Source organism: Camelus bactrianus, chromosome 10 (genome assembly GCF_048773025.1).
Source record: "Camelus bactrianus isolate YW-2024 breed Bactrian camel chromosome 10, ASM4877302v1, whole genome shotgun sequence".
Lineage (NCBI taxonomy): Eukaryota > Metazoa > Chordata > Mammalia > Artiodactyla > Camelidae > Camelus > Camelus bactrianus.
In genome coordinates this window covers 8,808,549-8,834,238 of record NC_133548.1, presented here as the reverse complement: position 1 = coordinate 8,834,238, position 25,690 = coordinate 8,808,549, and the positions used below count along the sequence as shown (strand labels likewise).

General features: G+C 47.7%; 1 protein-coding gene across 4 annotated transcripts in view; it reads right to left on the bottom strand.

The window, feature by feature from the left end:
* Nucleotides 1-25,690, bottom strand: part of AHNAK (AHNAK nucleoprotein) — an 89,935-nt gene that overhangs the window by 27,618 nt on the left and 36,627 nt on the right. For all 4 annotated transcript variants that reach the window (XR_012509566.1, XR_012509565.1, XM_074371889.1 and 1 more), the window contains exon 5: nt 15,481-15,580. Coding sequence is in view for 2 of the 4 variants with exons in the window: in XM_074371889.1 (XP_074227990.1) it covers nt 15,481-15,580 (100 nt within the window). In the remaining 2 variants the exon portion in view is untranslated. The remainder of the gene's footprint in view (nt 1-15,480; nt 15,581-25,690) is intronic.

Below are 25,690 nucleotides of genomic sequence, written 5' to 3'. Positions count from 1 at the left end.
TTATATCCATTATACAGAAGCACTGTTCTAAGCCCTTTACATGAATTCCCTCATTTAATCCTTACGACAGACCTATGCGGTTGGTACTGTAACTATAAATATTATAAACGGGGAAAGTAAGGTACAGAAACGGGTGGAGACCAGCCCCGGTCAGGCAGCCAATAGGAGCCAGGGCAGCCTGTGGTGAGATGGGCGGAGTCGGGGCGGGAGAATGAGACGCTTGCGCAGGCGCGGTGCATGCACTTCTCAGTTCCATCCTCCATCCTCCATCCTCCATGCTCCATGGCAGTTAGGGGAGACGGGGCACCCAGAAGAGAAGGAAGATCATGAATAAAGAGAGATGAGACAGCAGGGAAAGATCGAGAAGGGCCCCGTCAGGCCATGCTCCTTGAGGTGGGAGAGAGGTGCTCTCCTTGCCACTCCCACGCCCCTTGAGGGCCCTTGACAGCTCTCTGGGATCAGGAATCTATCTCCTCAAGAGGAAGGATGCGCAATCTCCTGGTTGAGGCACTGGCTTGACTCCCTATCACCTTCTTCCCCTGTGCCCACAGGCCCCTTTTCCACATCTTCCAACCCTGCAGCGCCTTCCCACGCAGTCTACACCACTCATCTCTAGACCTGAAGCGGATCCGGGGCTTGCTTTGTGGATACCTCCCCTTGACTTGGCCCTCGTGGCTCTCGGCCACCAGCCCTTCTGATATCTCTCACAGGCTGAGGACCCCGCACACCCTACCCCGGACCCCTTCCCCATTCTGGCCTTCCCATGTGGACTCCTCACCCTGGCCTGTGACCCATGGCTCATGGACCTTCCCTGAACTGACCGGTCCACACAGTTGTCCCTCCCATCCTCCCCCCTTGAGCTCTGACACCTTGGTCAACACCCCACCTTAAGCAATACCTGCCAGAAGACAGCCACTGCTCACCCAGGCTCCCGGGGTCTCCATACCTTCAACTCCCCTTTCCCGCCTCAGCCCACACTCTGACTCATCCCAGCCCCCACCCCCATCCGTATAAACTCAGCCAGCAAAGCCTGTGCCAGGATGGCGTTTCCCCTCCCCCTCCTCCCAGCCACTGCCAGAATTCCTCAGCGAGGTCCAGACTCCTACATGAGGATTGCCAGGGGCCCTTGTTTAAAATACTGTGACATTGAAATAAGCCAGACCCAAAAGGACACACACTACATGATTCCACTTATAGAGATCCCTTGAGTAGTCAGATTCAGAGACAGAAAGGAAAACAGTTGTCACCAGGGGCTAGGGGAGGGGAAAGAGGGAGTTGCTTAATGGGGATGGAGTTTCACTTTGGGAAGACAGAGCTCTGGAGATGGATGGTGGTGATGGCTGCACAACAATCAAATGTACTTCATGCCACTGAACTATACCCTTAAAATGGGTAAAATGGTAGAATTTCTATTCTATTTTACCACAATTTTTTTAATGCTATAACAAAATCGATATCTTGGGAGCAGCACCAGGACACCCACGTTTTTAACCGGCTCCCCTGTGGCTCTTACGCACCTTCAGCGTGAGGACCAGGAATTGCTCCCGCCTCCAGAGAGTTACCTGCCAGAACCAACACCTGGCAAAGTGTAAGGAGGTTCCTGACTTTTGAGGCCTCAGCCGGGCAGGTCTGGTCAGCACACACATTCCATGCCTCTCAGCAAGAGCCCTGGGACTGGGAGGGGTGGGGCTGGCCCCCAAGGCCTCCTCATACCAAAACTGGAGCCCTTTGGCCCTGTCAGTGTTTCCCCTAGCCTCCCCCCCAGACCCAGAGAAGGGGAGGACAAGTTAGAGGAGGGAATGGCAGGGATACATCTGAGTGCTTAAAAGGGGAGCTAGCCCAAGGTCAAGGCTTTCCTGAGGGGGTGAAGTCTACCCCATATCCTAAGGGCTAACTGGCTTTGGGGGGACGGGGCAGGGCATTCCTGCACAAAGGACTAAGATGTGCAAAGGCCCAGAGGCTACTAGTGTGTTTCAGAAGGAACAAAAGCCTGGTGCTAAGGGCTGGGAGATGTATGGCACTGCAAAGGGAAGCCTGGCATACAGACCATTTTATTCAGAGGCCTCTGAAATCAGCAGCCAGGCCTGGTGGGAACCAGCTTGGAATCTTTTTCATTTGCCTCTGCTCTGGGGAATCCTTCTCTCCTGGAGACAGTGTTATCCTAAGATTGCAAGGCATTCGGCTTCCTTATCTTTTCACCCACTCTCCCCTGTGGCTTCTTGGGATGGCTTGTGCCTCCCACAGACTCAACCAGGCAGGTCTGGTCAGCACACACATTCCATGCCTCTCAGCAAGAGCCCAGGGGCCGGAGGTGTGGGGCTGGCTCCCCCCACCCCGAGGACTCCCTGCACCAAAACTGGACCCCTCTGGCCCTGCCAGTGCTCCCCCAGCCTCCCCAACGGACCCAGAGCACTTAGTCAGCTCTCACTTGGGCCTTTTCAACCACTTTCTAGACCTCAGGAGAGCACTGGTGGAAAGGGGCCTCTTTTCTTTTTCTCTTCTCCTTTACTTTCCCAAACGGACCACCCCTAGCCGTGTTTAGAAAAGAAGAAAGTCTACACCAGTACAAAAATCCCTCTAAAATAATACCTCCCAGGCCTTTCAGGATCAAAGGGTTTCACTCACATCGACAGTGAAGATCACAAAGTGCGCCTACTTCAGCGCTTACTGTAAGAAGAGAGTTGGACATTTTAATACCTTTTTTTTTGAGAGATCCATTTACTTGCATCGCTTGGGGTCTGGAAAGTGGTAAATGTGCTTAGAAATTACCTAAACAGTTTTGTCAGGCCAGCGTTTCTGTCTCGGGTACAAGACGGTTGGAAGGCTGCCAGATGCTCTTGACCGCTGTATTAAGATGTCTCCCGAAGGGCCTGTCACGTGCCAGGAGGACACCGTGGACGTGTGCCAGGCCCCTAGCCCTCCAGCCCAACCCCTCCAACTCCCTTCCTCCTCTGCCTGAAGCCCTAGCATGAAACCAACGTTCTCTTTCTCAAACCAGCTCTCCGAGTGGGTGACCCAACCCAGCAGGCAGTCTCGTCCTGATCCCTGTTCTGCCTGTGAAACGATTCTTGAAAGTTTCCCAGTGTGGTCCTGGAAATATTCATCTCTCACATTTTTCACCTCAAGAAAGTATTTTTCACTTCAATAAAAAGGAATGGTACCTCGTGTATAGCACAGGGAACTATATTCAATTTCTACTAAGAAGATATAATAGGAAAGCATCTGGAAAGGAAATATCTATATGCATGTATCTATATAACGGAATCACATCACTGTACACCTGAAACTAACATTGTAAATCAACTACTTCAATTTAAAAATTTTTTAAAAAGGGGAGTGATGGTAAATTTGGCGGGTACCAGGGAGCTGGAATCCAGAGGAGAGGGAGTTAAGATTCCAGATGCCTTTGTGGCTTGATTCTGTCAGAGCTGTAGAAGGCTTTCACCCCTTTCTCTCCCCATTTCCAGCAGGAAGGCAGTAGGCAGGGCTTGGGAAGCCTCGCCCGGACCCCCACTTCCTGCCAAGCAGGCGGCTCTCTGGTGCCCGCTGGGGGAGCAGGCTGGGCCCTGTGACCAGCTGTCCTGGACCATGAGAACTATAAACCTTCCTTCCCTTTTGCCAGTCTTGCCTCTCCTCTCCTTTCTCAATCCCCTAGCGACTGATACTCGGGATGGGAGAAAACCGAGCTCAGGGGTTATGTTAAATCATTGGTTGTGCCTCAGTGCGATCATTCTAGGTACATCAGTTCAGAGACTAACCGAGCAAACCTGGATTAGCAGAGGAGGGCCAAGTCCTTTCTCAGAGGCCCTGAACTCCAAAGGCTTGACCTCTGTCCCCAAACAGGGCCTGCCTTCCTGAACTCTCTGCTATGCCAGGAATTCTGCACACAGTTTAAATAAAAAAAAAAAAAAATCCCCCTGGATTTGCTGCTTTCTGATCTGACCAACTTGGAATGCGTACGTGGAGAGGTGCTCCTTGCCTGGGCGAGGACAACCCTGCACAGGAAACCAGGCCTCAGTAAATAAAACCCTCAGCCTTCTCAGAAAAGCCCAGAGGTTGCCTTCCGTGAGTAACATTCTCTGGGCTGACCCTTCACCCTGGGGACCTTGGAGGAAAAGGAAGGTGGTATGGGCTGAACTGGGGCCTCCTCCTCACCAAATTCATATTTGAAGTACCTCCAGTACCTCAGAACGTGACTGTATTTGACGATGGTCTTTAAAAAAGTAGTTAAAATCAAGTCATTAGGGTGGGAATAACCCAATACGACCGTTATCCTTATGACAAGAGGAAATGAGGACACAGATAGTGACAAACGGAAGACCATGTGGAGACAGAGAAGACCATCATTTATAAGCCAAGGAGAGGGGTCTCAAGAAACCAAGCCTGCCACCCCTCGATCTTGGACTTCTAGCCTCCAGAACTGTGAAAAAAACACATTTCTGTTGTTCAGCCTCCTGGTCAATAATGCTTTGTCATGGCGGCCCCAGCAAACCAGCACAGAAGATGCAGCTGTGGGAAGCCACGTGCCACTGACATAAGAGGCACAAGTGAAACTTCAGGAAGTTTAGAGAAGAGGCAAGATGTACTCAGACCTTGTGAGGAGGATGGGCGATCCTCAGATACGATGTTTTGCTCCAACCGATCCAATAAGAAGGTTTTTACATTGCCTCCATAGAAGCCCTTTACATCAAATTGTTGAGGAGGAAAAGAGAAGTATTAAAGATAAATGAATCTGCTATATATGTGGAATTTCCAGAACTCCCCTCCCTGTGGGGTCCAGGGGCGGAGTGGCCACAGAGAGAAATGTGAGCAAGACTTGGAGGATGCAGGTGAAGCGTGGCCCTTTTATGCTCTGAAGGTGGAGCAGGGCAGATGCGGGGCAGCTCACGCCCGCTTGCTGGCGTGGGGCGGCCGCTGGGCCCACAGCTCCTCCAGCTGCTGGATCAGGTGTGTGTGGCTCGGGGCACAGGCCACCGGATCACGGAAATCACTGGTGGTGAGAGCCGTTCCAGTCTGTCCCTCGTCTCCCCCAGTCCGTGTCTACCTTCCCTCCCGAGCTTGCCCTGCTGAGCCACAAAGACAACACCTTACACAGACCACAGAACCAGCCCCACCAGCACAGGAGCCCTGACCCCGAGGACAAACCCCTGACTCTCGTGGCTCATAGGAGTTCTGCTTCTCTGCTCGAACCCTGACTCATACAACAATCAACAGACAAAAATCTATCTTAGCAGGACACCCAGACAGGTGAGAGATTATGACAAATAACCTGAATATGTCGTAAGTGTTTACTTCCTTGGACTCATCCCCTTGTGATACCAATGTAAGCCCACAAGAGGTACAATCTCAGCCCGTGGGGCCAACATTGTCACTCTCATCAGAGTCAGACACTCAGAGCCAATTGGCCGTCCAGTCCTTCCCTCACCTGCTGATCCTTCTGTGAATCCTCTCCCCTCTACTCCTCTCCCACCATTCTAGGCTCCACCCTCCAGTGCCTGGCTCCTGCCTCTACACCTCCTACCCTCAGACCTACCGCCTCCACCCCAAAACCTCCCCAAGCCCCTGCTTCAAGCCAGTTGCCTTCAACTCTCTTCAAAGGCTATGTCCTTCCAGAGCAAGTCTAAACCCTCTGCCTAAGACTTTTTACCACCTGTCCCCACCCTACTGGCCCCCCATCTTCCCCCCTGCTCCCCAGTACGTGCCCACTGCTGCGAGAGGCCAGTCTCTTCTTCCTGTCGGGGTCTGCCACACCCACTCCATCCCTGGGCCATCACTCAGATTTGTCCCCATGCTGTCGGACCTTTCCTTCTTCAAGGCCCAGCTCAGGTCTCATCTCCTTTGTGAAGCCTTCATCAAGGCCATTGGGTGCCGTATTGAAGAGAAAAGACTCTGGAGCCTGGCAGTCTGGATTCAATTCCTGGCTTTGCCCTTCCAGCTCTTATGACTTTGGGCAAATTATTTAATCTTCCTGTGCTCAGATTCCTCCGCTATAAAATGGGGATGCGCAGGGTTCACTGGGTATTGTGAGGATTAAGTGAGCTAAGTTATAAAAAGTGTGTGGTGCCTGACACATAGAAAGCACTTGATCAGGGTTAGTTCTTGTTTCATTTTTTATTATTACCTGATCATTCCATCCCTTTCCAGTACTCTTTCCCCTAAATTTCTACACCTGGTATAACAGAGCCCACATCACTCAAGCACTTAATTACAATCAGTCTTGTACTGTTGGCTGTGATTTCATGTGTAACAGACAGGAGCAAGAACATTTTATCTGTGATCAGAACATCAGTAAGCAATAGTTTATTCATGAACTTAAAATACTCCTCATTCCTAACATGCAGCATAAGGGGGAGAACTTGCCCTGCTCCCTCCTGGTGGCATTTAACCCCTAAGAGACCTAGGAGGAAAAAGATGGAGACAAACTGTCAGGAACAGAAAGATACGAAAGTGCCCACAGAATGGTCCTGAAACCTATCTTCCCGGTGCATTTAAATGCCAAAAAGACAGCGTTTTGAAAGACATGGTTTTCACATCAAGAAGTGCTGTCTGCACTATTTATGGACATGGAAGCAACCTAAATGTCCATCGACAGATGACTGGATAAAGAAGTTGTGGTGTACATATACAGTGAAGTACTACTCAGCCGTAAAAAAAGAATAAAATAACACCATTTGCAGCAACATGGATGAACCTGGAGATTGTCATACTAAGTAAGCCAGAAAGATAAAGAAAACTACCATACAATATCATTTATAGGGGACTCTAAAAAAAAAAAAAAAACCACAAATGAACTTATTTACAAAACAGAAACAGATTCACAGACATAGAAAACAAACTTATGGTTACCAGGGAGGAAAGAGGATGAGAAGGGATAAATTAGGAGTTTGAATTTTGTAGATACTAATTACTACATATAAAATAAACAAGGTCCTATTGTATAGCACAGGGAACTGTATTCAATATCTTGTAATGGCCTATAATGAAAAAGAATATGAAAAGGAATATATACATATATATGACTGGATCACTATGCCATACACCAGCTATTAACACAACATTGTAAGTGGACTATATTTCAATTTTTTTAATAAGTGGTGTCTGGAGGGTGGCGTGATCAGCAGCAAGCCCTCAGCCAGCACCTGCTCCCCATGAAACTGAACAGGGCCCAAGTAGCAGAAGATTCCGAAGGCCCAGGGCCCAAGAGGACACTAGATGATGATGGTATCAGGGTGTGGTGGGTCCCTGACACTGTGCAGGCTCCCAGCACTCCTGTCAAGGGCCTTCTGGTCTACCACCCAGACCGCTGAAGGCTCATGAATTAGTCAATTCATAGTTTCAGACAATATGGGAGTTATATGACAGTCAACTCTTTTGAGTCTCTGTTTCTTCAGCTTTAAAATGAAGGGACTGGTGGAACCACAGGAGAGCTAACAAACCACCCAGTTCTGAAATTTTGCAAAGTGAGTGTTCTACACAGAGCAAGCAAAGGCAGTCAAGGAGGACTCTGAGAATATGATTTCCATCCTTACTACCCAAAGCATTCTACAGATTTAATGCAATCCCTCTCAAAATTCCAGAGGCATTTTTCACAGAAACAGAAAAAAACAATCGTAACATTTGTATGGAATCACAAAAGTCCCTGAATAACCAAAGCAACCTTAAGAAAGAAGGACAAAGCTGGAGGCATCACATGTCCTGATTTCAAATGATATGACAAAGCTATAATCATCAAAACGGTACAGTATTGTTATAAAAGAAACACATAGTGGGGAGGGTATAGCTCAGTGGTAGAGTGCACGCTTGGCATGCATGAGGTCCCAGGTTCGATCCCCAGTACCTCCACTATAATAAATAAGTAAATAAATACACCTAATTACCTACTCCCCAAAACAAAACTAAATTTAAAAATTAAAAGAAAAAAAAACAGACACATAGCTCAATGGAACAGAATAAACAACCCAGAAATAAAACCATGCATTTATGGTTAATTAACAACAAAGGAGCCAAGAATATACAATGGGGAAAGGATAATCTCTTTAATAAATGAGAGGGTGGGGGGTGGAAAGAGCCAAAATATAACCCATTTGTGCCCTGGTGCATTTGGTACTAGAGCCCTCCTGGCTGAGAAGTGCCAAAGCTAAGGATGAATACGGCAAGGTATGCAACTGACTCAGGTTCAAGTTCCAGCTCTGACACTTACAGGCAAGTTACCCAATTTTTGTGAAGCTTCCGTTTTCTCAGCCATGGCACAAGGCGAATAATAATATGTACTTCAAGTACTTATTGATTAAAGTGTAAAGCATTTTGCACAAGACCTCAAGCAGAGGGGGTGCCCAGATCATGATTCCATCCAGAAAATGTTGATCAGGTGCTTATTATGTGATAGACACAGTTTCAAGGCACCGGGGCACAGTATGAATGCCAAAAAAAACTCCCCCTTACAGAGTTTACCTTTAGAAGAAGACAGAAGGGGGGGTATAGTTCAGTGGTAAATTGTGTGGTTAGCAAGCATGAGGTCCTAGGTTCAGTATCCCCAGTACCCCATCAAAAATACATAAAACCTAATTACCTCCCCACCCCACCCCACCCCCCAAAACAACTATATACAATGTTTTATGTCAATTATATCTCAATAAAACTGGAAGGAGGAAAAAAATTTTAAGGAGAAGACAGATAATAAGAAATAACCTAAATAGAAGTCCACAAAAGCATAGGAGAAGAACATAAAGAAAAATCAAACAGGGTAAATAGGTTCGAGATAGGGGCGTGATGTCTAGGTAAAATCCTCAGAAAATGGACACTGCTCAGTAAATGTCACTATTACCCCCACGGCCAGTGCTCTAGGTTTGGTACCAACCAAGTATTTTTCCTGGTGTCCAAATGGGCATTTCTTCCCAACATACCTCACAAAATAAAATGTCAGAGTTGGGAGAGACCTTAGAGATTGTCTGGTTCGTTTTATAGAGGAAGAAAGAAACCCAGAAAAGTGGGTCGACAAACCCAGGTCCGCATACTTAGTTCAGAGATAGAGGTTGGTGCCAACTCCAGTCTCCTGACTCTAAGACCAGTGTTCTTGTCTCTACTTCATACCCAGTTGCTTCAGGGTGACTCAGACCCATATGGAATTGCAGCCTGGAGCCTGGAAGATTTCTATCTCGGTGGTGTGTTTCAGCCTGCACTGTGGCTCATGGTTATTAGCTATGTTATCTGACTGATTCTTCATTCAAACACATTTACAGGGAAAAAAAATTATCATGGATTTGCAAGAGGACGTCCACGAACCAGTGACCCCAGGGGGCCCCTGGGTACCATGGATGCCACACACACGGATGCAGACACCACACTGGAGCCACCTAGATGACCCTCCTCGGCTGTAAAAGACCTCGGCTGTTGTCAAAAGACCAAGCATTCATTTCCATTCTTTTTTTTTTCTTTTGATTGTCATCAAAATGTAACAACAAAATTTGATTTGTGTAAAACCTTGAGCTGTTGAGAAGATACCCACAGAGCCCAGTTTGGGGAACACCGAACATGGCACAGGTCTTTGAAGGGCTATTTGTTTTAGGATAAATCCGTGCAGCAATCAGGGGCATTTACAAGAACCACTAAGGCTAAAGGGAGCTGCAAGTGCTGATCAACCCATTTGTTTCCTTTTATATACATGTATTTATATTTATATATATATATATACACACAATTTTTAAAGGTTACTTTCCATTTACAATTATTACAAAATGTTGGCCATATTCCCCGTATTTTACAATACATCCTTGAGCCTCTCTTACACCCAATAGTCTGTACCTCCCACTCCCCCACCCCTATAGGCAACCCCTCCCTCCTCACTGGTAACCACTAGGTTTTTCTCTGTATCTGTGAGTCTGCTTCTTTTTTGTTATATTCACTAGTTTGTCACATTTTTTTAGATTCCACATATAAGTGATATCATCCAATGTTTGTCTTTGTCTGACTTATTTCACTTTGCATAATGCCCTCCAATCCCATCTATGTTGCTGCAAATGGCAAAATTTCATCCTTTTTATGGCTGAGTAATATTCCATTGTATGTATATATACCACATCTTTATCCATTCATCTGTTGATGGACACTAAGGTTGCATCCGTATCTTGGCAAAGGTAAATAATGCTGCTATGAACCTTGGGGTGCATGTATCTTTTTGAATAAGGATGAGACTGGGGCCTGAGAGCAGTGGGACCTCGATACTTTTACACAGCTGTCAGAGACTGGGAATATCCGTGGGCTGTTAGGGTGGGGACCTCAAAGCACCACCCATCCATTCATTCAACAGATACTAAGCACCAAGTACATGCCTGGCACTGTTCGAGGCACTGAGGATAAGACAGGAAACCAAACAAAGCTCCTGACATCATGAAGCTTACATTCTAGTGAGGAGGAAGGGAATGAACAAATTAGGGAATGAATACATGTCAGAGAGCAGTAAGTAAGTGGGTAAAAGGCACGGGGTGCCTGGAGCCAGGAGAATGAGGGCTTATTACTTTACTTAAGGTGTCAGAGAAGGGCTCTCTGGACAGGTGACATTGGAGGGAGAAGAGTTTTTCAAGGGAAGAACATTCCAGGCATAGTTCTCCACAAACACAAAAGCCCTGAGGTGGAAGGGCAGGGGGACACTTGTAGCCTGAACTCCCTGTGGGAGGGAAGGTGGGGGTCAGAAGGGCAGCGAGGGCCAAGAGACATTTGCAAGCACTTGAATTTTGCCTCAAGTGAGATGGGAAGTGAGATGATGGAAGGTCCTGAGTGAGGAATGAAGACATTATTAAAGGTTTTAAAGGGTTGAGCCTATTTCTGTGCTCAGAGGAGACCAGAACAAGACCAAGCCTGAAACAGGGAGATCAGTTAGGAAACAATTGCCAAACTCCAGATGGGATGTGTGATGGCCTGGAACCAGGCAGCAGATGGAAGATGGAGCAAATGGGAATTCCTTATCCTCTAAATGTAGGATGTAAAAGAATGAGAGAAGTCCGGGATGACACCAGTTTTAGCCTGAAAAACCTGAGGGTAAAGTTGACATTCACGGAGTTAAAGTCTGTGGGAGGGACTGGGGTCAGGGGAGGGTTGAGGAGGAGGGAGGTAAAGAGAGGATTTTCCCACCAGGTGTTCAAGCTCTGTTCTAGATTAATGAAGTCACCCTTTTCTAAGTCAACCACATGCTTCAGCCACTCCACCACTGGGAATACCCAATATATCCAATGCACCCAAAGAATTGTACGCAAGGACTCACACAGATACATGTACACCAATTTCATGGCAGCATTATTCGGAATAGCCAAAAAGTGGACACAACTCAAATGTCCATCAACAGATTAGTGGATAAGCCCAACATGGCATATACATACAATTGGGGTGGGTATGGCTCAGCGGTAGTATATGCTTAGCATGCACAAGGTCCTGTGCTCAATCCCCAGTACCTCCATCAAAATAAATAAGTAAATAAATAAACCTAATTCCACCCCCCCAAAAAAAAAACAAAAAATACATACAAGTCAGCCTTTAAAAGAAAGGAAATTCTGACACAGGCTACAACATGGATGGACCTTGGAGACATTATGCTAAGTGAAGTAAGCCAGCCGCCAAAGGACCAATGTATGATTCCACCAGCACGAGAGATCTAAAGTAGTTAAATCCATAGAGACAGAAGACAGAATTGTGGTTGTCAGGAACTGGATGGAGATGGGAGGGGGAGTCATTGTTTAATGGGTACAGAGCTTCTGTTTGGGACGGTGAAAATGTTCTGGGGTCAAAGAGTGGTGATGTTTGCACAACAACATGAATGTACTTCATGCCACTGAACTGTACACCTAAAAATGGCTAAAACAGTAAATCTTATGCATATTTTACAATTTTTAAAAAATAGATGGCACTCTCACAGGTTAGTCCACTGGCAAGGGCTCTATAAGGCTTTGGACATTTATAAATACAAACTCAAATTTTTAAAAAAAATCATTCTACAGTTGCCCCGTGGTTAGCAGTGAATGACGAATATTGGTACCTATTCCACCAAAAGGACTTCAGCATCAGGAGAGGCAGAGCACTGGGGGTGGGAAAGAGGTGAAACTGAAGCCTATTCCAGGCAGAAAGGACTGGATGAAAGAGACAGGACTGGAATAAGATGGTCAGAGAAGCAAAGTGAGCAAAGAGGACTGAGACATCAAGAGCGGGGAGGCTGTGGACCAGCAACGGCGGTCAGGTCTGATGACAGCTTTGGTGACCTAAAGAAAGTCATCATCTCGCTTAACAGTCCCGTGTGAAGCTGATAAAAGGGCCTAATTACAAGAACTCAGAGTACTGAGCACTAACTGTGTCCAAGCACCGCACAGCTACTCACTGGCTTAATCCTCCCAACCACCACCTAAGGGAATTACTCTGATCATCCTGATTTCACAAATGGGGAAACTAGAACTTGCCTCAGGTTAGAGCAGCAGGAACCAGATTCAAATCCAGGCAGTCCAGTTTCAGAGTAGAACTCTTAACTACTAGGCTACACAGTGCTCAACACCAAACAGCGTGGCATGCAACATCGTGACTCTGGGGTCGACCGTTACAGATTCAACTTTCCAGCATTTCATCCTTCAAAACCCTCTTGAGCATTGAAGGCATGGTGTGACCAGACAGATGACTCAATTCAAAAGCCCCACAGCCTTATCTCCAAAGCCAGCAATGGCTCTCTGATCAAATGCACTGATTTTCCACTTCTGCACCCAAATGACTCTTCATGACAACAGCTGACATGCTTACAGCATTGCTGTAAGAAAGCCAACCCAAGCTCTGATCTGTTTTTAACTATTCAGGGAAACGGCAGAATCCTCTTGAGAAGTTGATTTAGAGAAAGCTGGAGGCCACTGGCAGGGGCAGGAAGAGTTCATTCCTGGCAAAGTCATGTTTACATGAAATTCCAGCTTCAAAGCCCATGAAAGTAAGAGATGCAAGCAGGTTTCTAAAGAAACATTCATGATCAGGGAAAAAACCTGTGACCTGGCCGGGAGATGAGTTCCCAGCCAAGATAGCTATAATCTTTCTCCTGCAGTTTAAACCAAAGCACGTGAAGATGAAAAGCCACTGCCAGTTCTTCTAGCTCTGCAGACTTTATGTGAACCCCTGTGCCTGACTGCTTTAACCTACCTCCTTCCGTGTTGGCTCTTGATAAATGCTCATAGAAGATATAAATATTACGTATCCAGAGAATAAAAAGCCCTTTGGGGAAAGGGGGTCAAATCCCAATCATCTTTAAATCTCAAAAGACACTTAATAAATGTCAACACACATCGTACAAGAAAAAAGCACTGTGCTGGAAACAAACACTGTGCGAAGCTGGAATCTGCTCCCAAAAGGGCAAGAGAGGAGGATGCAGGCGTGGGAGTGCGGTGAAGCCAGCCAGAAGTTCATGCCACCATCTCTCTATTTTATGTGCCAGGCATGCTGGGGACCTTTCCGAGTCCCCAGTGGATGTGAAGTCTAGCAGAAACCCAGCACTGTGGGAGCTGAAACAGGGGTGCCCAGCACCATGGGAGGGCACACAGACGGGGCACTGAGCCCATACCTGGAGGCTCAGTAAGCCTGGGGTGGTGACTCAAAGGCCCAGTGAAACAGGGGGCAGAAGGATTGCGGAGGAACACTGTGAGGACAGAAGCAGGGACCAGCATCCTGAATTCGGTACCGCAAGCACTTTGATATGCCTAGGGTGAAAGGTGCACACAGGAAGCCGTGGGCGCTGAGATGAAGTGGGTCACAGCAGCCTTGGATGCTAAGCCAAGGATGTGAACTTCATCCTGAAAGCCAAGAGGAGCCACTGAAGAATTTTAAGCAGGGGAGTAACACGATATGATTTTTATTTTAGACTGGCCTCTCCTTAAAGCTTACTCTGTCCGTCCGTGGAGGAAAAGATCTAAGGGGGGCAGGCCAGTTAGGAGGTGACGGCAGTAAATAATGACAACCAAAGATGTCAGGGATGCCAAGGAGGAGGGTGACTAATGTGGCAACCAGATGGTTACAGAGATGATCGGGTTAGCAGGGGGAGGAGAGGCAGAGGAGGGCCCAGCTCTGGAAGGCAGGCTTGAGAATCAGTGGCCCCGAGAGGTTGCCCAAAGAGTCCAGAGTAAGAAAAATGAAGAGCCCAGGACAGGTCCTTGAGAAATTCTGCCATTTGTGAGCTTGTGGGTAGAGAAGAGGCCATAAGGGTCCTGGGAAGGGAGGGTCAAGTGGTCCTAACCGTGCAGATGAAAAAGAGGTTGGGGGGTGGGTAGTGCTCCAGGAGGGAGGGGGCACAGTACCAAATGCCCCGAGGCTGCCCTGGACAGAATGAAGGATGGATGAGAACAGCTCTGGGTGGAGACAAGGGAAGCCCCATGGGAGGGAGTAAGGCACTGGAATGAGTGAGACGGGAGGAAGAAGTGAGGGAAAAAGCAGATGGCCCTTTCAAGCAGGTTGGCTTTACAGGGACAATGCCACAGCAAGATGGGGGAGGGGATGGAGGAGAGTTCCTTTAAAGGGGGAGGGGCATGCACAGATTTACTTGCCAAAAGGAGATGCCAGGATAGAGGTGGGGTGCCCGGAAGAGTAGGGGTGACAGATGGGGGTTAAGGAAGGGGATACACAGAACCCCTGGAGGGATTCACCTTGGGAGCCAAGGCCAACGCCCAGAAGGAGGGGGCGTCTGCAGGGCGGAGGGACAGGAAGCTCCAACTCCCCAGTGGAGCTGATGGTGCCACGTGGAATACAGGCTGGGTGACGATTTCAACATTTTAAGAGAGGATGGACTGTTCCTCTTGAACACATTTTTAATTTTCTTTATGAAATCTCCTGATTTATAAATGTTTGCAACTGTCTGAAATCCAGCTTAATGGTCCTGCCCGCCCCAAACCTGTCTATGGCCCAAACTGAGCTCCCTATGCCCAGGACTCCCATGCCCTGTTTCTTCTCCCTCTCATCTCCCCCTTCATGTGGGTGTCTCCCCTCTGGAAGCCTGGAAAAGCATTTCCTTTACAGGATCAAAAATACTTTTTTCTAAATGCTGTTGAAGCTTCATTAGAAGTAGATATACTAACCCTGAAGTTCTAAGTCTCTGGTCTCTGCCCCACCCCGAACTCTGAATTTCACAGATACTGTCCTAAAAGCATGGAAATGGCCCACATATGTATGTCACAAATGTTAACAGCCCTCCGTACAAAGAAACCCTGAAGAATCGTTTGGAAAGAGTCAGTTACTCTTCTTTAGTGCATTTTCCGTAGGCCTTTCAAACAGCTCAAGAAAAAGAGGATTTGAATCTCTAGGTCCTATAGAGGGAAAGGCTGGGCCTCTGGCATCCAGAACCAGCTCCTTCCTGAGTGTGACTTCTGGCCCAGGAAGGCGTGATCATCTGTAAAAGTGCTGGTGAACCTCATGCCTGGATGGAGGTACCATCATTACAATTAAGGTTATCATTATTTCAGTCCCACCACCTTCTCTCACCTGTGTTTGGGGTGGAGCCTGACACTGCCTGGGCTTGGCTGGTGGCTTCCTCGGGTTTATTCTGGTCTCTGCATTCCAGGGCTGATGGCTGTGGTGTGTTCTAACAACAAGGACAAGGATTGTTACCAGGTCGCACAGCAAATCATCTAAGCAATTAAGATTCCTCAAATGCCTACCATAGGTATATGAAAAACCAGAGGCCCCACCTTTACGCCCCACTGCATCCCAGTCCAGTCCACCCTCACTAGGAAGCTCTGCCTGCAGAAGAGATAATAGGATCTTAAGATGGGAGCTGGCACCAGCTGAAAGACATCCTCTGTGAAAGTCCGGTGACCCTTATACAAAGGGGACAACACCATTTCAGGTTCACCAGTTCAGCAGACCCAGTACTTGTCCGCAAGGATTTTGCAGCAGTAGAAGAAAAGAGCTAAGGTGCAACTCAGCACCCAGGAACGAGAGGCCGTCAAGCAAAGACTATGTAGAAAGAAGGATGTGGTAGATCTCCAATGCAGGAGCCATCACCATCTTGGAGGAGAGGTCCCACTAGGAAGGAAAGCCCACCTGGGCACAGGATTCCCTGGCCAATGCCAGGGTCCTGTCCAGCAGCAACATGGAAGCCAGTTCGTGGAGGACACGGTTACTAGCAATAGCTTTAACAGGCTATTCTTTTCATGTGTTTGCTTAAGTTGACCATCATCCCAAGAAATTACTCCTTCTCACGAGAAAGTAATTTAGAGGTTGATGAATGGAACAAGCCTGGATTTTCAACTTCAAATTGGTAAATTTTCTTATTCATGCTTTCTTCTTACCAATGGTCTAGTCTCACCATAAGTAATAAGCAAATCCCTCATTAGACTTTCCCAAGGGCTGGGGCCATGGATCATTTGTCTTGTATCCCTGTTTGTAGAGCCTAGCACAGTGTCCCAGGCACTCTGGAAATGTCTGTGGCTTGGATAGATGACTGACGAAGGAAGGAAGGAAGGGAGGGAAGGAGGGAAGGAGGGAGGAAGGAAGGAAGGAAAGAAGGAAGGAAAATAGATTCTTTCAACCCAATGACACTTGTATTTCTTTATCAGCACATGACACGAAAATTGAGGCACAGATAACTTAAGTAATTTGCCCAAGATTGTATGGCTAGGAAGTGGCAGAGTGGAGATTAGAACCCAGGCTATCCAGCTCACAAACCATGCTCAAAATCATTAAACTATCCACTCATGTTTTACAGCATATACTAGAAAATATGAGAGAGAAAAAAGTCCAAGGCTAAGTTACCAGAATATCCAAAATAAGAAGTCATCCTGAAGGAAGTATGGTTCTTAGCTAATTATATAGATTGCCTCTCAGTGTCCTGTTGGCATAACTTGTAGCCAAAACTAAAGTGCTTGAGAAATAACAGAGTAATGTTACTAAACCAGCAAAACAAAGATTCTATAAAAGTGGGATTAGATAAAGAGGTAGGAAACAAATTCAGTTCCAATTTAATTTAGAAAAGAAACAAATCATCAAGCAAATAGTTTTTTTGACACAAATATGAAATTAATCTGATACAGATAGGAAATTAATCTGAAACCATCAAAAAAAGTTGCACTGCCTTAAAATCCTACACTCCCTTTAAAAATGCAAACTTCATGAGGAAGCCATTATTAAATCCAGCCGTACTAAGCAACAATTCCAATTCAATCCCCGGAGATTAATTTTAAGGCACTAAATGATTCTAAGATGTATTTTAGTAACAGAGAGCCATGCCCAGAGAAAAATTTCAGGGATAAAAATCCTTCCACAGCCATCATTTTGGTGTTTTCCTGAATACAAAGGTTCAGAAAAATAGAAGAAAGAACATGATATAGAGATGGAGACCAAGAAGAGTAAGAGTTAGAATATTAAACAGTGTTAAAAACTAAAGACCCAAAGTTTTCCTTTTCAAATCTACTTCTTTGTGGAAAACATTGTACTAGATGATGCATGAGCTTGGAAAAGATTAAGGCAGGATCCAGCCAGTGGTATAGCTTCTAATGTACCAGAAGATGAGGTGATATCATCTAAGCCAAGCAAGGGACAAAACCAACGCCTTCTGCTGATGTGTTCTGCGCTGATCAAAGGAGAAACCCAGAGGCAGGGAGCGGAGAACCCACCTTTAGGTGAGACTGGACAATTGGCGTTGTCATTCCAGGACATGACCACTGTGTGGCAGGAAAGGATGTGGAGGAAGGGCAGGCTGTGGCCAAAGAACTCTTTGGATCCACTCCAGAGAAGAGAGGATACACAGGGGAAAGGTGGAGGGGCGGCATTCCCCCGAGGCTCTCCAAGACCCCAGACCTGGTGTTTCACATCTACAAGTCACAGTGAAAGTGTGGAGAAAACTGATACATAACTATATTCCCATGCAAAAGGGTAGAGCCCTGGCTAGTTACTAGGTAACAAAGCACATAGTGGTTAAATAGTATTATTACTATATGTGACTATGTTAACTCGTGTGAATCACAATTTCCTGGCCAAGAAGATTGAACTGAAATTTTTTAAAATTTCATTTTCACTTTTTTTTATTACATTTTTGTTTGTTTGTTTTGAGGTGGGGGGGAAGGTAATTAGGTTATTTATTTACTTATTTTTTTAAATGGAGATACTGAGGACTGAACCCAGGACCTCATGCATGTTAAGCATGTGCTCTACCACTGAACTATACCTTCCCCCAATCCTGAAATTTTTATTCTAACAATGAGATCAGGTTTTTTGACCAACAGATTGGTAAAAAATAAAATACAATAAAAGAGCTCAATAAAAACCAATAAGGTTGACTCAGTATTGTAAACTGACTAACTACACTTCAGTTAAAAAAAAAAAAAAGACAAGGAAAAAAATCCTAGGAAGAGAAGGAAAAAAAAAAAATAACGGTATGGAGAAACCAGGGGTTTTCACACTCAGAATGTACACGGATACCGCCTTTGGCGAAGGCTACTGGGAGCAGCTAGTAAAATGTTCAGTGCGCGTGCTCCTTCACCCAGCACTTCCATCACTAAGTGTCCGATTGAAATCCTTGTACATGTGCTCAAAGTGGCATGTGCTGTGATGTTTGCAGACACAGGAAACAACGTACAACATGTGACACTTCATTTAGGCTCTGCGATATTTCACAACAGTGAAGGAGAATGAAACAGATCTGTATTGACCTACACGGAACATCTCCAAAACACATTGTTAAGGGAAAAAAAGCAAATTGCAAAACAATATGGTATGGTCTTATTTGTGTGCTTTTAACCCACCAAACTATAGATGTCTGGGTTACTATACAGACATAAACAACTGGATTACAATACAGATATGTCCAAAGCTTTGAGCAAAGTGTGCAGGGAGCATGCCATGATGATGGCGGCACAGAGCACTCTAGAGTGTACAACTGGGCTTGGGAAGAAGAGAACGTCCCTTGTTTGAATTGTTTATTAAAAAAAGAATTGCTGTATGGTGTAATTAAAAATTAAATCTTTAGAAATGTTAGCTTTAAAAATGTCTACCTGCCCCATCATGTGTTTATCAGGTTTGGAAGGATCTTACCAGCTGTGATTCCTTCAACAAGAGGAGGTTCATTCAACAAATACTGATTGAGCACTGACTATGAGCCAGACTGTTCTAGACTGGGAAACGTTAAAAATATCTGACTTCATGGAGTTTATATTACAGAGCGTTTATGGCATCATCTCCTTTGGGGTGGGGGGAGTCTCTGGGAGAGAGGCAGGGATTGATAAAATATGCCCAGAGGCCAGAGGATGACATAGGTGGGCTCCTGCCATCTCTTCTGGACCAGGGAAGGAGGAAGAGATGGGAATGGTTTAAGGTTTCAGTGCAGGGTCGAAGCATCTGGCTGGCCCCTCACTAAGCCCTCGCTGCGTCTGCTCCACCTAGCTGCACAAGTTGGAGTGTCTGCAGTCGGGCAGCTCCCTTGCCTCTCCCCAGGCCTCGTGGAGGGACTGGGAGCCAAGTGGGGAAGGGTGCAGCCGAGCTCCAGTCTGGCTTAGGAGCTCCTGGCTCTTTGGGGCCACCCAAAGAGAGTCCCCTTCCTGAGTGAGGCCACTTAGAATGATGGCCAAGAGCCAGCGGGTTAGGGGACAGAGGGACTGACAGTAAGAGGAAAGTGAGTGGAAGGGAGTGAGATTAGAGGGGAAAGGAGTGGATGTAGGAGCTGGCAGTGCTCCACCTTGGCCAAAAACGGGGAGAAGTGGGGAGGGTATAGCTCAGTGGTAGAGCATGCACGAGGTCCTGGGTTCACTCCCCACTTCCTGCTTTAAACATAAATAAATAAATAAACCTAACTAAGTCCCCCCCCCCCGCAAAAAAAATTTAATAAAAATAAAAGCAGGGAGAACATCTCCTATCATGTGCCATCTGGCGCCAGAGCAGAGCCCAGCAGCCTTTACTGTGCTGGAAGCCCGGTGAGAGCTGCCGGTCCCTCAGCATCCTCACTGCCCCTCCCTTGGCTCCTCGTCCGGACAGCAGCCCACCTGGCTTCTGCTTCACTTCCTGTCTAAGCTGAACAGCATAGGGAATAAAGTAGGTGAAGCGACTCGAGAGAGGTTTAGCATGAAAAAGCAGAACTGAGACTAAACTTATCATAGGAATTATTCTGCAATATAAACAGAGATCAAAGCATTACTTTGTACACCTAAAATTAATACCATGTTATACACCGACTGTATCTCAATAAAACTGGAAAAAGTGGAACTGAGTTTGTGGTTTACTTAAGAGATTAAACATACAGTTTAAGGGGAGAGGGTTAAGGGCATCCTGGATCCCAGACCACCCTGTAGCATTTACAGAAGGATGGCAAGGAGAGGGCCCGTGGTACACACAAAGGAATTACTCAGTAATAGTGAAATTGCAGACATCCTTGACAAGCAAGTAGGGGAGAGGTTTCAGGCTAGGGCGGCCTTTCCTGAGGCCTTCAAATCATACCTCACAGGCCCCAGGCTGCCCCACCTGAGCCGGCCCAGCCAGCTTCCCTGTGACGCCAGTTCACACGGGTGCTGGAAGGGGGAGGTAATCTGATTGGCCTGGAGAGTCATGTTTGCTAGGGAAGACCAGCTCTGTTAAAGATCAGGGTCAGGTTTGAACCTGTTCTCCCAAACCTACGTGCTGTCCCTCAGAGAGCCAAACAGTAAGACACACAAGGCGACGGGAGCAGCTTTGCAGAGCTCTGGTTATTTATAAGATCCAAGTGGGTTTGAAACAGCCACACCCAGTTGAACAGACTGGAAAATAAGCTAAAGAACCACCTCCACTTCATTGCTGGTCCACTTTGAACTCAGAGAATCGGCCTGGGTCCGCTGCCATTTGCACAAGCCTGCATGGGGCTCTTGGCAACTGAAGACAGACATAGCTCAAACCCACGGCATCACTTTCAAACACACAATTCCATACCCACTTCCCCAGGAGATTTCTGATCTCAGTGCCTCCAAACCTGCTTTCTAGAAGGACTTTGTCCAAACCTGAGAAAGATAAACACATTTGCCACACCCTAGCCTCGCTGTCCCCAAAGGAGGGTTGGACACGCCCTGTGAGTGCTCTGGGCTCGAACACCACACATGCTTCCCTGCTCACATGTCACTATTTCACAGCCAAGTGCTTCCCAGCAAAATACACGAGGGCTTTGTCTCATTCTGCAACAGTCGGCGTGGGCAACAGGGCCACTGTCACTGTCTGTCCAGCTCAGAAGGGAGACCAGCAGGGTGGAGGGGGCAGTGAGCTGCAACAGCGAGGGTCAGCCTCACCTTGCTTCGGGGGCGAACACAACTCTGCACATCCTGGCTGGGGTTTCACAAATCTCACTAAGAAGGAAGGGCTGGAGGAGGACAAACGAAGGTGCTTTCTTTGCATTACTCCCTTAGTCAAACAGGGCATCAGAATCGCATCTGAAAAGTGCATTTTTTTAGTTAATAAAAACAAAATAATTAATTGGGAACAGAATAATCAGAAGTCACACTTTCCATACTTAAGTGACTGGTTTGGGACCAAACTGATCAGGTTTGGGGAGCCCCCTCCTCCTCCACGTCCCAGCTTTCTCCCCCACCCCCTTCCTCAACTTCAATTCTTGGCCATTAAATCTCTGCTATAATTCTGGTGGGGGCCATCTCCAACCCACCCCCGACCCACCTTCATCTCCCAACAAACCCCCTCAGGTCTCTTCCCCACTCAGCATTCCTTCTGCAGCCACTGCCTCACATTTCTTAGATCAGCTCTTCACCTTCAGAGTCTCCAAGATTTGGCTTTACCTCCTTTTTCCACCCCAACAAGGCAGGCCCGGATGCAGGAAAAGTGTGGCTTTTGAAGTTTGCTGAATTTCCCTCCTTTCCTGAAGTTAAGTCAGACTCATCAGGAGCTCAAGGAGAGCAACTGATTTGCACAAGGTTCCTAATAACTTCTTAGGGAATCAGTTCTGGTGTTTGTTTCTCTTGTTTCATTTGCTTTTGTGTGTTTGTTTTTACCCAGGGTATGAGCTAATGCCTCAGAGATCAGGGAAATACACAGTAAGGGACAGAAGGAAAATAGGAGAACGTGTCACTAAGGGGAAGTGTATTAAGTGATAAGTTAGCGATAGGAGGGCTGATGGAGTTTCTGCCGCGTGCCGTGCACTACGTGCCTGGCACTGTGCTGACAACATGATGGTGAACAAGCTGACCGTCCCCCTCCCTCACAGAGCCGACAGCCTGACGGGGGAGGCAGCCACACAAGCAACCGGCCACTGATGATCTAATATGAAGAGTGCTGAGAACGGAAAAGTACAGCGCACACGGGCGCACAGACCGTGGCGGGGTCGGGGGGGTGGTGTGGGGTGGTGCTTGCGTGCCAGGGAAGAAGACTTCCAGGAGGAAATGTTCCTTAAGCTGAAACCCAAAGAATTGAGGAAGAGAAGCCTGTTGAAAGCCAGGGGGCAGGAGAGAGCAGGGTATGAAATAGCTGGGTGGGGCTGGAGAGGCCAGTTTGAGGCCGCAGAGCAAGCACTCCCTGGGGGGACCTTGGGTGGAGCCGCAAAGGCTGAGACACAGTGCCCAGAGCCACCTCCAAGACCTTTTCTTCCCTGGGAACCTACACGCTGTTCAGGCTGTCTCAATAAAGCATTCTGAGCCAACTCTTTACTCTCTTAGTGTTAACCAAATGCCCATGATCACCAAACAACCAAGGGGCCGATCCAAGTCAGAGCAAAGGGAGCAGGAGACACACCCCTCTCCCCCTGTTTTTTCCTGTGCTTATTTCTGCCCCCAGAAAAGCCCTAGCAAAGGTTCTCCATAATTACATAACAAGAACAGGGCAAGCAAGCTTCAAGGGACACACGGAATCCAACCGTTTCCCCTTCAAAAATCAAAACCACCGAAAGCGAGCATTAGCACGGTGCAGGCAGATTCCCTGGGTTGCTGGCAAGGTCTGGAATCACCATCCAGCAGCAAGAACCCTGTTAATCCAAGGTGTTTATTTCCTTTTGATAAATAGTCATGTGTAATTTCCCATTTTTAGGGACAATAATTATTTCCAACAAAGGGCAATCACCAAAAACTGTATTTAGAAAGACTCATTCTCCATAAGAGAACTACAGCTCAGTTTTTAAAAACAATAATAATTTTTAAAGCACTTAGCTAAAAACATTCATTTGTCTCAGCTATGATTCAAGAAACAAGTAATTTTTGAAATATAGGGTACTCAAATAGAGAAAAGCAAAAAGCCACCCCCTCCTGCCAGGCCTCCTGGACCATCAGCTCTAAACCCAGCCAGGCACAGAACTGAGAGTGTCCACCTGGCACTCCTCTCTCCTGTAGCTACATTTCTAGAATTTATTTTCTAGGAATTCAGACAATCCACACCGGCTGCCTCCACTCTCTCACTTGACCTCCCTAATCTGCCTGAAGGGCCCACTTGAAATTCAAGTTGGGAACCGAACTTGCACTCGTCCAAGCAGAAAACGCCCTGTCATTTTTCTCTCCTGCAGGCTCCCATTCCAGCCCTCCCCACCACCTGGCCACTAGACCAGAGGACCGAGGTGGGGAAGGCGGTCATGCGCCCTGGAGGAGACCACACAACCAGGTATGACACAAAACCCAGGCCACAGGGCACTGGCTGGAAAGCCAGAGGTTATCAAAAGCCTTTCCCCGCACCTGGGCTGCAGTGGGCGACCCTACGACAGGCAAGGGTCGAATGCCGGGCCACAGCCAAGGCACTCTGTCAGGCCTCCGGAGGGGAGAGCAAGGCCGGCACCTACCCGTGCTGTTTGTGAGGCTTTAAGTGGTTCTCCTGTCCCAAAACACCAGGAGCTGGCCTGCCCAAAGACCTGAAATAACCACCAAAAGGGACCCATCCCTCAAGGCTCCAGGGCTCTCTTTTTAAATGTAAATATCCCAAAGTATTAATATACAGGGCCCTAGCCCTCTCCAGCACAGCAGTTACTCCAAGCACAAAGCTATCCATTGACTTTAGGGAGAAGTATGTGTCCCTCCCTGCAAGGCTTGGGGCTTAGGGACCACCAGGGAAAGGGGGCTAGCTCCTGTGGCCACGCCCTCCCTGGGAGGTTTGAACCGGGCTTGGAACGACTTCCCGACACCCGCCCCTGAATTCCACCCCGGAGCCTTCGTTCCCCTCCTCCCCGCTGTGCCGGGCGCCCTGCCCAACTCGGGCACCACGGGGCTAGCGGCTGACAGCTGCCCCGAGATGAATAAAAATCTGCCTGGCAACGAGTCACGCGAACCTGGATGCGGCCTGGTGATTGGCAGTTCAGCCGGACGGGGCGTGGCAACATACGCTCCCCAGAGACTGTCCTGTCTGCACCCACTCCGCTCCCCAGTCCCTCCTTCCCTTGCTCCCTCCCACTTCTCTGGGACCGCGAGTCTCTTGGGAGGCTCTCTTATTCCCTGGACACTGGCGGCCCAGGATTACACTATGAGGGCCTTAAGGGTGTCATCTGATTTCTGGCTGGAGCGGGAAAGCTTGAGGTTGCACGAGCATTGTTTTATTTAGGTTGTAAATTCATTTGGGGCGCCAGAGGGGACTTAATAGAGATGGGGAGCCCGGCCAAAGTCTCCTCAAAGCCCTTTGGCGCTGTCCCTGCTCCCCGTAGGTCCTCTCTCCTCTCCTTCCCTCTCCAGGCCCTGTCAAGTGCCCAGCTGTTCGTTCCAAACCTAACCCCTTCCCGCTCCCCTCTTCCTAGGGAGCTCTGCCTCTCCCTCCCTGCCCCCCACCCCGGCCAGGCCACATCCCCCTCTGCCCTGTCCCAGGCTCGCTCTTCTGTTTTTACCCAAAGATTGCTTTTTGTTTCCTTTTTCCCTCAGGCCCCCATGATCCTTGGAGTAAAGAGCCAGTGGTCCAGCCTGATGGAGGCCCCAGTTCCTTCTCCTTCCCCCTGGGAGGGACACAGGTGGTGGGTGGGTGGGACAGAGCAAGTCCTCCTCGCTGACCCAGCTGATGGCTTGCAAGTTCTCAAGCTGGGCTTGAATAGGCCTCAGCCTTCGAGCCCAGGAGGCCAGAAAGCAAAGGGATAAGAAGGGAGGCCTTCCAAGGCTGAGAACAAATCTGTCCTGCCCAAAACCCCTTCCTGGAGCCCCCTCCCATTCCTAGGCCCTCCCCTAGAGAGAAGCCCCACAGCCACTGGCCTACATTCCCACAGCTGGAGGGCAACCCGTCCACTGGATGGGGTGGTAGAAGGGGCCTCCAGGCCGCCTGAACTTTGGTTGGGGACAGTAAGTGGGGCTGATTATAATGCAAATAATTTGAATGCCATTTCTCCCTGGTTTATCATCATCCTGGAAGAGTAAAACCTCGGGAGTGGGCAAAAGGGGCTGGTAGCAGCTGAGGAGGCTGAACCTGGGCCAAGAGATCTCTTTACTTGAGGCCTGGAACCTACCCCTAACCCCTAAAAAGGCAAATGAGTAAGATCCTTTTCCGGGCTGGAGCAGAAACCCGCCAAGCTGCCAGGGTCTCCAATTCCTGCGCCTTACTGTGTGACCCTGAATATATTGCTTAACCTCTCTGAGCCTCAGTTTCTATGTCTGTGAGAAAAATAATACCCACCTCATGGAGTTGTAGAAATCAAAAGAGATAAAGTGTGTACAATACATACACAATGCCTAACACAAAGTAGGTATCAATAGAAATGGCTAACACAGTATTGACTATGTGCCAAGTACATTATATGTGTGAACTAACATCCTCACAACAATGCTATGAGAGAGGTACCATA